This window comes from Callorhinus ursinus, unplaced genomic scaffold, assembly GCF_003265705.2.
Source record: "Callorhinus ursinus isolate GAN/ISIS: 27379988/994484 unplaced genomic scaffold, GSC_fseal_2.0 scaffold1, whole genome shotgun sequence".
Lineage (NCBI taxonomy): Eukaryota > Metazoa > Chordata > Mammalia > Carnivora > Otariidae > Callorhinus > Callorhinus ursinus.
The window spans coordinates 122,444,407-122,456,906 of NW_027397063.1; the positions used below are offsets into that span (position 1 = coordinate 122,444,407).

The window sequence follows — 12,500 nt, forward strand, 5'->3', positions numbered from 1 at the left end:
AAAAAAGAAAGAAATGGGAATCCAAAGATGAAAGAAGATTTAGCAAGGGGGAGAAGGGGTGGGCAGATACAGACAAACAATTAGAGTCTGAGAAGTCTAATGATTGCTGTGTGTGAAAGGAGAATAGACAGCTCAAAGGGCGAATGATTAACTCCACCAGAATAAGCATCATACAGAAATCTTAAAGATTCCAAGATGGTAGCCAGTGGGGTGGGTTAGTGTTACACAATATTACAGGCCTACCCTGGAGATACTGCGGATTTGGTTTCAGACCACTGCAATAAAGTAAATAGTACAATAAAGCAAGTCAAATGAATTCTTTGGTTTCCCAGTGTATAGCAAAGATATGTTTTACACTATTCTGTAGTCCATTAAGTGTGCAATATCATTATGTCTAAAAACACAAAGTACATACCTTAATTAAAAAAAACTAACTGAGGGTTCTAGAAGGGAGGGGGGTGGGGGATGGGTTAGCCTGGTGATGGGTATTAAAGAAGGCACGTTCTGCATGGAGCACTGGGTATTACAGGCAAACAATGAATCATGGAACACTACATGAAAAACTAATGATGTAATGTATGGTGATTAACATAACATAATAAAAAAAACAAAAAACAAATAAAATTAAAAAAATAAAAAATAAAAATAAATAAAAAATACTTATTGCTAGAAAATGCTAACCATCATCTGAGCTTTTAGTTAGTCCTAATCTTTTTGCTGGTGGAAGGTTTTGCCTCGATGTTGATGGCTGCTGACTGATCAGGGTGGTGGTTGCTGAAGGCTGGGGTGGCTGGGGCAATTTCTTAAAATAGGACAACAATGAAATCTGCCACATCCATTGACTTGTCCTTTCACAAATGATTTCTCTGTAGCCTGTGATGCTGTTTGATAGCATTTTACCTACAGAAGAACTTCTTTCAAATTGGAGTCCTTCCTCTCAAACCCTTTATCAACTGCTGCTTTATCAACTAAGTTTATGTGATATTCTCAATCTTTTGTCATTTGAACAGTCTTCCCAGCATCTTCACCAGTGGTGGTTTCCATCTCAAGAGACCACTTTCTGTGCTCATCCATAAGAAGCGACTCCTCATCTGTTAGTTTTATCATGAGATCGCAGCAAATCAGTCACAGCTTTGGGCTCCACTTCTAATTCTAGTTCTCTTGAATTTCCCCCACACCCGTATTTATCTCCTCCACTGAAGTCTTGAACCTCTCAGTCATCCATGAGTGCTGGAATCAACTTCTAAACTCCTGCTAATGTTGAATATTTTGACCTGTTTCCATGAATCACAATGTTCTTAATGGCATCTAGAATGATGAATCCTTCCCAGAATGTTTTCAATTGGCTTTGCCCAAATCCATCAGGCGAATCGCAATCTCTGGCTGCTAGAGCCTTACAAAATGTATTTCTTAAATATAAAGTCAAAACTACTCCTTGATCCATGGGCTATAGGATGGCTATTGTATCACCAGGCACAAAACAACATTAATCTCATTGTACATCTCCATCAGAGCTCTTGGATGCCCAGGTGCATTGTCAATGAGCAGTAATATTTTGAAAGGAATCTTTTTTCCTGAGCAGTAGGTCTCAACAGTGGGCTTAAATATTTGGTAAACCATGCTGTAAACAGATGTGCTGTCATCCAGGCTTTGCTGTACCACGTATAGAGCAGGCAGAGTAGATCTAGCATAACTCGTAAGGGACCTAGGATTTTCGGAATGGTCAATGAGCATTGGCCTCAACTTAAAGTCATTGGCTACATTACCTCCTAACAAGAGAGTCAGTCTGTTCTTTGAAGTTTGGCAGCCAGGCAATGACTTCTCTCTAGCTGTGAAAGTCCTAGTTGGCATCTTCTTCCAAAAGGAGGTTGTTTCGTCTACACTGAGTATCTGTTTAGTGTAGACACCTTCATTAGTTATCCTAGCTCGATCTTCTGGATCACTTGCTACAGCTTCTCCATCAGCACTTGCTGCTTCCCCTTGCACTTTGATGTTATGGAGCCGGCTTCTTCCCTTAAACCTCATGAACCCACCTCTGCTGGCTTCAAACTCTTCTTCTGCAGCTTCCTCACCTCTCCCAGCCTTCACAGAATTGAAAAGAGTCAGGACCTTACTCTGGACTAGGCTTTGGCTTAAGAGAATGTTGTGACCGGATTGATCTTCTATCCAGACCACTGAAAACTTCTCCATATCATCAATAAGGCTGTTTCACTTTCTTATCATTCGTGTGTTCACTGGAGCGGCACTGCTAATTCCCTTCAAGAACTTTCCTTTGCGTTCACAACTTGGCTAACTGTGTGGTGCAAGAGGTCTAGTTTTCCTCCTGTGTTGGCTTTCAACATGGCTTCCCCACTAAGCTGAATCATGTCTAGTTTTTGATTTAAAGTGAGAGACACGCAACTCCTTTTTTTTTTTTTAAGATTTTATTTATTTATTTGACAGAGAGAGAGAGCGAGAGAGGGAACACACAGGGGGAGTGGGAGAGGAAGAAGCAGGCTCCCCGCTGAGCAGGGAGCCAGATGTGGGACTCGATCCCAGGACTCCAGGATCATGACCTGAGCCGAAGGCAGACACTTAATGACTGAGCCACCCAGGCGTCCCTCGACTCCTCCTTTCACGTGAACACCTAGAAGCCACTGCAGGGTTAGTAACTGGCCTGATTTCAATACTGTTGTATCTCCAGGAGTAGGGGGGCCCAAGGAGAGGGAGAGAGATGGGGGAATGGCCGATTCATGGAGCAGCCAAAACACACTTTTATCTGTTAAATTCACTGTGTCATATGAGTGTGGTTCACGGTGCCCCATAACAATTACAATAGTAACATCAAAGATCACTGACCACAGTCTATAATAACAATATAGTAATAATGAAAAGGTTTGAAATATTGCAATACCAAAATGTGACACAGAGACACAAGGTGAGCAGCTGTTGGAAAAGTGGCATTGACAGACTTGCTTGACACAGGATTGCTGCACACCTTCATTTTGAAAAAAAATGCAGTATCTGAGAAGTGCAATAAAGCAAGGTATGGCTGTATTTTGAAAAAAAAAAAAGGCCATGTTTTAAAAAAAGAGAAGTTTTCCCATAAAAATCCAGATTTCTGGCTTTTCTTGAAAAAAGGTACAAGATCTGGTGATAACTGGCAACAACAGGGCAGAGTTAGGCACCAGCTCTCTGACACCCATGAGCCCCCACCCAAGGTCCTGGCCCCTGGAGGTGTCTGAGCGTGCAAGCCCTATCTTCAAAAAAAAGGCAGTCTTCAAGATTTGAGATTCCCAAAATGGGAATAAGGGGGAAAGGCTGGGCACTGTCTGATATTTGCTTTCCTGGAAATAAAACAGCCGAAAGCCAAAAGTACCGTCCCTTACTGCATCACTTGACGGTGGGCAGCCGGAGCTGACTCATCTAGCAATCTGCGCTGCTCGTAAGTCCTCGGGAGTAGAGCTTGCCGATGCGGTCTGGGAGGAAAAACTGCTCCGACTCCAAGCATATGGTCAATTTGGAACTGAGCAGCTCCCTTAGCACAGCTTTCGGCAAGCTGCTGCGTCTCTTCTCAGAATTACTAGAGGCATCTGCTATAGAGAACAAGGATCACAACGGGCTGCGCGGTCAGCAACACAGAAGTGGGCCTGTCCTCATGGGCTCGCCACGGCTTCCCACAGCCTGCCACGGCCTCACCGAGCTCAGACTTCTCTCCTGGACCTCCTGCCCCCAGCAACTGCCCACAAATGCGACGCAACCAAACTGATGCCATTCACATTCCTTCTGCGATGGCTACTGCCCATGCTCCACCCAGGTCCCCTCCCAAACCCCTCCTGGCTGTGTGTGTCCCCCTGGGTTCTGCACACTTCCCGGTCTTCCTTGGCTACTGAAATGCCTCGCTGGGATGTGCCCTAGACCTGGAAAGTGGCTGAGGCAGCTCGTGGCAAATGGCTGCTGGGTGCAGGAGTGTGAAAGCTGGTTCCCAGCCTCAAGGTGGACTCACTGCTCCCCGCGGAATCAGGCCAAGACTGACACCATACCCTTGCTGGCTTCCTCCCTTCCCTGTCCTATGTCCCCACTGAGGCTTCCCGGGAACTCTTCCTTGATGATCTTCTCAGGATCTGCTTCTGGGAAACCCCACCAAGACACAGCCCTTCTCCATCCCCTCCTGCCCTCCTCCAGTTAGCCTTCCCAGCCGTCAGCGTCAAAAGTGCACTCCTATTTTGATTCTTCCTCTTCCTTCACGCTATCCCTTTGCTGCTAAATGTTAAATCCACTGTTTCCCCTCATCAGTCGCATCTCCCATCCAACTCTGCTTCACCTCCCCCTGCAGCCTACGTGAGTCACCCATCGGCTCCCTCCCTCACTGACTGTGTTTTCTTGGCCTCCACTGTCTTTCCTCTTAGCCTCCCCTCTTTGGCTTTCAAAACTCAGCACGTCTAAGGGCTGTTCCTCCAAAACAAAAATATTGCAATGGTTCCTCACTGACCTCAGGATAAATTCAAACTTCTTAGCCCAGCTGTCAGAGGCCTCCCGATCCAGGCACCTCATGCCTCTTCACCCTGCTTCCCTCTGACTTGTGCTCCGGTCACCCCACACCATCCATGGTCTGCTTTTCAGGGCTCTGAGCTCCTCCGGGCCAGTTCTCCTGCCTGGGAGACCCTCCTCACCACTGATTCCCCTGTTCAAATCTACCATCATTCTAGACCCAGAGCAAAAGGGGGTCACGGAGCCTCCTTCTGTAAAGCACCCCCATTAACAAATTCTGGGTCAGAGGTGAAAACCAAGACCTATAGATTTAGCTGGGCATTCACATCATTTACATCATATATATTTGACAACTGCTCCCCCCTTCCCCAGTAGATGAGTTTCTTGAGAGCTGAGAGCTCTTTAGAGTCATCTTTGCATAGTGAAGCTATACCACACACGTTTATCTCAGACAAATCTCACTGAAAGAGAGGACCGTTTGCCGCTTAAAAGAGAGCCAGTTGTTCTAGCCAACAGGCAGATGTGTCCCAGAATGGACGTGAGGCAGGAGGCGAGGAAATCCTGTTCCCTCCACCTCGGTTCCCACCAACGCCTATCCACGTGCAATACCTCACCCCCTGAGGTGTGATTCTAAGGAACACTCACTCTAAACCAAACCAGCTTACTTCCCCACGGGGTTCATTGCTGGAAATACCAATCTGATCTCATCCTGAAGGAAAACATGCATCGGTCAGGGAGAGAAATGCTCCAGTATTACATTTCATGGGCAAGTAAAGAGATTTTCAAGAGCAGTTTTCATTATATGCATTTTCTACCTTCCACAAGGGTTTCCGCATCCCACCCCTTGCATCAGCAGCAGCTCCTCTGTGAGCCCCACCCCCTCACCCGAGGTCAAAGGGCACCTGATGAAAGTCCACAGGGTTCACAGATGTTGTGGTCCCCTGTACCATATACGGTGATATCCCAGGGGACCTTCAACCCATTAGTGATGAAAAACACATCACAGACACCCTGAACCAGCTCTACGTGTGAACAATGGCAACACAACTGCTGAAAAATGGAGTGGCACAGTGCGTTTTTGTATTCATGCCTACAACCATAAAATGGCCTAGAATTAAATCCACACTCACGAAAGAGCAGAAGTAACATGCTAATAAGTGATTTCTCTTAGCCATCAAGTTTTGAGATCTTTGGCAACTCATTCTAAGGAAAACTGCCCGAAAAACATGAAGGACAACTTAACTGTACTTAGACTTCAGAGTAATTGCAACAGCACTAACTATACTGTCTGTTAAAAATCGCTAAGTACAAGCTCTCTTCCTACTTATTCATTAAATATTTCAAATGCAGCTATTCATTCCTCAGTTTTCAAGTAAATTCAACACACCTAGGATCAAGAACAATGTGTACTGAGGAGTGTGGGTTGGCCTGACATCTTAAAATGAAATGACAGTTATCAGATTTTTTGAGAAAAAGGATCAGGTAATTTTTCATGGATTTAAGTAAAATTCGTCAAAATGATACAGGGCTCAAAGGAATGTTATTGCACAGAGCTTTGGGGGTGACTCATTAATAAACCAGTCCGACTGTCAATGGTGCTCTCAAATGATCCAAACTCCACCAGGAGACACTGCATTTTAGACTTAAATAAACTCTTCCTGCCTCATGCGCTTTACTCCTATTTTTGCCCCCAAAGAAATCAGGACCAAGTTAAAAGCTCCTTCCTCCAGAACCATTTCCTTTGTTTCCTTTCCAGGGGGAGGTGACCTCTCCTTTTCCCATGGCATAAGGTGCATGGGTTATTTTCTCAGTTAAATCATAGGTATCTAGGAGGCAAGTTCCATTGTCCAGTTGAACCTTGCACCTTCCACCTCCCTGCCAAGTAGAGCTCCTAGCAAAATACCTTACAAAGAGTAGAATTCAGTAAGTGTTTGCAATGTAATGAGTGAGGGAGTGAATGCAAGCTTGTATGGTTCTCTTCTTTTTCCTGGTCTTGCTACAGATCCCAAGGCCAGTTATTTGCTAAAAACTTTATGTTCACCTTTCAAACATATTAAGGTTCATATCTAAGTTTCAAGTTGTCATCCCATGGTAATTCTTGTGAATGAACTTGATTTGGACTGATAGTACTCTAAAAAGTGTCCAGTTAGAAAATATTAACCAGGCATTGACTTCCTCTTTGAGAGCTAAATCATTTCATTTAACAGCATCTACAGCTGTCAGAACTTTGGCAGACTTTGTGAAAAATATCATTTTAACAATCTTTATTAAAAATTAATCACATATTTCCCTTGTTTCATTTCTACTACATAAACTCCCCTACCGATACAAAAAAAGCTCTGTTGTTTTTTGTTTATTTATCTTTAATAGTGTGAGGTCTTTTCCTCAGGATGCAAAAACACATGTTACTACATTTGCTAGGAGAGAAAATGCCTGTCCCTTAAAATGATATTGTATAATGACTGCTTCCCACCACCGCTCCTCTCACCCAGTGCTAATGGGGAATGGAAGCGGGGGAAAATCTCTTGGTCATTTTTGCCATGAGAATGGTAAACCACCATTCTCGTTACCACGACAAATTAACAAGCTTTAGCAATTTCCTTAAAAAAAAAAAAATGCAACAGGGTGGGGGGTGAGAGCAGCTTCAAAGATTTGGCACAAAGTTATCCAAGGGATTTCTTTCTCTGAATCTGCTTACTAAGAATCTGGAACGTTCCTTAAAGCCATCCAGCAGTAATGTAGACCCCAGGCACTATAGACTAGAGTGAACTTAAACCCAAGGAGAATGCCATCTTCTCTTTCTTGAAAACCCTCCTGCACACTCATGTCTCATTCTTCTTAATGGCTTGACCCCTTTTCCTTTCCTGGAAAGTAAATTCATTAACTCAGGGACTGTCCTCAGTGGAAGTGAAAAAAAAAAAAAAAAAACGCTATTGAACACTTCAGCTCCACTGCTAGCTGGTTATGGACTAGTCCCAAAAGTGACAGTTCTTATTAAGAGAAGATTTTTCACCCACCTCATCTGATCAGATCATTGAGAATTAGTTCAGGCCTTGCAAATCATTTAGTACCAGAAAAATCTACTAATGTGCCCCTTACACTGCAGCACTCCCTCGCAGCCAGGTGCAGCACAGAACACGGGCCCTCCAGCCAGGAGCCCTCTGTTCCTTCTCACCTTTATCAGTATTCAAAACTCTCCCTAGCAGGGAAGGGGCGATCCCCAGTAATGCTGGTGAGTGTCAGGCATGGAGCTGGATAATTAGGTCCTCTCACCCTTGCTACTCTAAGTGTGATCCATGGACCAGCAGCATTGCTATCATCTAGGAATGTGCTGAAGTGCGGAGTCCCAGGCCCAACCACAGACCTGCTGAATCAGACTGCACTTGAACAACATCTCCAGGAGATGCATAGGAGGCGTATCAAAGTCTGAGAGGTGCTACTCCCTAGCCAAAAAAAAAAAAAAAACACATCTTCACAGTTAGAGTCAAATTCATTTATGATGTGCTGACTTCATGGCAAATCCCATCCTAACATCACCTGCAGTAGAATTACACTGAGGGATACTCTTGGGACCAAAGTGGACCCCCCCCCAGCATCAAGTCCAATGAAATGATGAAAGAAGCAGAAACACTGATGTCCAGTGAATGCCTTGAGTAAGGTACATGGAAGGTACATGGCAGGTTGGTTTTATTTTGTTTCTTTTCTGAAATTCTGACTTACTTGAGACTACTGAGTGGTAATATGGAGGAAAGTGGAATAATGAAATTACTACCTCATCTGAAAACCAAAGATATCTTCCCCGCTTTTTTCATAAAGGGTTGTCCACAGAATCATGGGGTAAGAACACAGCAAATATTTCACATCAGGGTTCAGATGGGAGTCAGCCTGCCTGGGACCAGTCAGAGCTCTGCTTGCTGCCATTTGTGTGACCTTGACAAACAAGTCAACATCTGGGCCTCAGCTTCCTTACCTTTAAAATGGAAATAAAAAGAGTACCTCTTTCAAAGGCTGCTTATGAGAATGAAATGATACCTGGAAAGCCCAGCGTACGGTAAGCACTCCATACAGGTGACCTATGATAATCACACATACCATGTGTGTCAGTATAAAATCTAAAATCACCGTGGCTCCCACAGTTATTTCCTTTGGTGATTGACCTGGATATAGCAAATCCACATCAAGAAATGAATATTCAAAAAAGACAGACTTGAGAAAAGTTTCACTCTACAAAAACCATGGTAATTCTGGACGTTAGCAAAGATGTCCGCCATCTTTCACTTCAAATTCCAATGCAGGCTGACTTGGACCGAAAGCCCAGAGCTTGATCAGCCATGAAGAAATGAACGCTATTGGCCAGAAAGGAGGAGCCTGTCTTAGTCACCCAGGTGTCCCTGTGAGCTCACGAGCCCGATGTCTGTCTACCAGGCAAAGTAGCTTTTAAAAAGAGAGAAAGAGAAGCAGTCACTCTGTACTCTCTCTTTTTAAACTACAGCGGAAGTTGTCATTCTTCCCATGATGGTTGGCCAAAGGACGGATCTGATTTTTTTTGCCAGACTTTATTTCAAAATAAAACACAAAAACACATCGTGCTTACTATCCCACCTTCGTTGTTGTTGTTTTTTAAATCACTTAAAATTAATACTACTTCTTTAGCGAAACCAACTTCCACCTCTCTTTTCCTAATTAGACCCAATAAAAATATAAGAATAAGCATTCAACTGGACAAGCCATAATGGAAACATCCTCAAAGCTTTGAAAATTAAAATGAAGACAAATCAATCACAGCACTTGATTCAAGCGGATTTTATTTCTCCTCCCAAGTGACTGACAGAACATACGGTAAGTTTAAAATATCCAAGTACTTCTGGAGTTTGGAGGAAGATAATAAGTTTGTATATAGCCTTCAAAAAAAATAGTGTGTTTTGTAGCCATGCATTTCAGATTAACAGTATGATACTTTCACCAGCTGCATATTCTAGGAGTACACCTCTTCAGAGGAGGCATCTTTCTAATTGAGTGTAATCCAGTAAATTAAAAGAGGGTCAGGATATAATATGGAACTCTCTACTCATGCAGTCGGGTGTGGACAGTTCACAGGACACTGTGAAACTTCTCTCTGGTTGTCTATCACTTTGCCTTACCTGTCAGAGGGCAGAGGCCCTGGGGACACCATGAAAATTTCAAATATATTTTCTACCCCCAGTCTTCTCACTTCCCCTCCTCCATTCAACACGCATCAGCCACCTCATAATGCGAAGCTAACGGTTCATCTCAGAGGACTTACCTGTCAGTTTTCTTGATCAGGATGGCCCTGAAGATGTGCTCGAGGGGTGTCTTCTCCCGCTCATGGGTCGGCTGCACGAACGGGTGCAGGGCCACCAGTGAGAAGCCCTGCTGGTACAGCTCCAGGAGCTGGGCGGGCAGGTCGTGCAGGGAGGCCAGCCTCACCGCCGAGGACCTCGGGAGCTCAGCTGGAGGTGGAGAGAGGAGAGGTTTATCAGGGATGCAACAAAAAGGCCCACCCTCCCCCATCCAAGTCTCTCTCCCCTTGCCCTTGCAGACCTCCAGGTCACTTCTTACTAAGGATGAGTTTACTCCTGTCTTAACTACTGTCATCAAAGAGAACTTAAAAAAACAGCAGATTATTTTTCAACTCATCCAAAGGTGTTGCTAATTGGATATTTTAAACCTAGAGTCAATCTTCTCAGAGATCACACTGGAAAAGTAATTTCCACCCCCTCAAAAATAAAAAAAGAAAGAAAAGAAGGAGGAGGAGGAAAAAATGACAACTGCATGCAAATATAAAATTCCCAGGTGGCAAAACAGCACTGACAACTTCAGAAGACAAACTGGAACAAAATTTCTGTGACACCTAAGACAAAGGGGTAATTTCCTTAATTCGCAAAAAAATCACTGAAAGAGAGAGAGGAAGGAAAGGGGAGGGGACGGCAAGGGAGGGAGGGAAGGGCAAGGGAAGGAAGGAAAGAGAGAGAAAGACAAAATATACTAAGAGACAATTGCCTAAAAAAACACAAAAAGCTAATCAATATCCGAAAAAACACCCAAATTAACTCCACATTAGAACTATGCAAAACACATATTTTTCACCTACTGAATTGTTTTAGATTTGGATTTAAAACAATTTTTTGAGGATAGACAAGAATCAAAAATCAAAATGTGTAAGCAAATACACAGTTAAAAGTGTACATCCCAGCTCTATCCCCCTTCAGACTTTTTCCCTAGAGGCAATCAGTATTATCCACTTTTTGTATATACGTTAACAACTGCTGAATTCATATACAAGTAAAAATGTCCATATATCTCCCTCCCCTTTTATATAAATGGTAGCACAGTGTTACACATACGGCTTTTTGCTAATTTTCATCAATTCACAGTATACTTTTCTTAGAAACCATTCAACAGCACCACACAGAGCTTTTTCTCATTCTTCTGACAGACACACAGTATTCCAGTTTATGATGTACCATAGATTATTCAAACTTTTGCTTTTATAAGTAATGCTGATGAAAAATATCGTTCCTACATAATTTCACACGTGTGCACATACAATACATCATACCTAGGAATTCCATACCTAGGAATGTGCTGGGCCAAAGATAAAAGCATTGTAATTTTTTCAGCTATGGCCAGATTTCTTCCACAGAGTAGCAGGGATATACCTCCTATCAGTGATGTATAAAGGTATTCCTTTTTCCATGCCCTGGCTAATCTCATAGTGAAAAAATGATTCCTACAGTGGTGATTTGTATTTCTCTTACTATGTAACTTGTATTTTTTCTTATTGAACACTTCATGTTTAAATACTACCCGTGTCACCTTTTCTATTAACTGTTCATAATCTTTGCCTAGTTTTCTATTGGGTTATTGGTCCTTTTTTCTATTGGTTTGTAGAAACTCTTTATATATTAGGAAATTTAGTTCTTTAGGAAATTGCAGTATCATTCCCCAATTTATTGTCTTTTGACTTTGCATAAGGTGGGTTTTATCATGAAGAATTTTTTTTTTTATGAAGCTGAATTTCTCAATCTTGTCTTCAATGACTTCTGAGTGTTGTGTCATAGCAGAGAGATTTGGGATTATAAAACAATTCTCCTGTTATTACATATTTCATTTTTTTGGATATGAGTCTTTGATCCAATTTGGAATCTATGCAATATGAATTCAACATTCCATCCCCTTTCCCTCATTAATTTGAGATACCAATTTTATAATCTATTATATTCCTGAATATATTTAAGTTTATGATTGTGATCCATTAATCTGTATTAAATTTTATTGTTATGTTTTAATATCTGGTCAGGCTATTTCCTGAAACTTCCTATCGTCTTGTTTAGTTTCTGAATCTTCCTGTCTATTCTTATTTTTTTTTCCAAGTGGTCTTTCAAACCAGTTCATCAAACCCTCCTTTTAAAAATAATCTCATTGATATTATTGAATCGTGTTCAAATTATAGCTTAACTGAGGGTGAAACGCTATTTTCATCACGCCACAAGTTCCTGTCCAGATATAAGGCATAATTTTTGTTTATTCCAGACTTCTTTGGGGTCCCTCAGGCACATATTAAAGTCTTCTCCACATAGATATTGTACCTTTTCAATTTTATTCCTATTTATTTTTACTGCTATTGGAATAATAGATTTTGTTTTCTTTTTACCTCTATGCTACCCATTGCGGGCAAGAATGTTGGGGAAACAGGCATGCTCTTCATGGCTGAGGGGGTGAACTTCTCTGGAAGGACAATATGGTGTTTGCCTTCAAACCTAAAAGTACACACATACCCCTTGTCCAACAACCCTGCCACTGGATGTCATGCCTATGGCTGGACTCATAGATGTTTTTCAAGATATACAGACAAAGATCCTCACTACAGGGTTGTTCATATAGCAAAAACCTGGAACCAAATAGTTCTTCACTGGAGGGCTGGCTAGCTAAACTCTGGGACACCCAGTGATGAATTCTATGGGCCATTTAACAAGATTAAGATAATGTGCTGATGGAAATGTATCCAA

At 42.4% G+C, this 12,500-nt stretch overlaps 1 protein-coding gene across 3 annotated transcripts in view; it reads right to left on the reverse strand.

The window, feature by feature from the left end:
* The window catches only part of RFTN1 (raftlin, lipid raft linker 1), a 204,180-nt gene that overhangs the window by 116,254 nt on the left and 75,426 nt on the right, over positions 1–12,500 (reverse strand). For all 3 annotated transcript variants that reach the window (XM_025882664.2, XM_025882649.2, XM_025882657.2), the window contains one exon: positions 9,755–9,941. In XM_025882664.2, the coding sequence (XP_025738449.1) occupies positions 9,755–9,941 (187 nt within the window). The remainder of the gene's footprint in view (positions 1–9,754; positions 9,942–12,500) is intronic.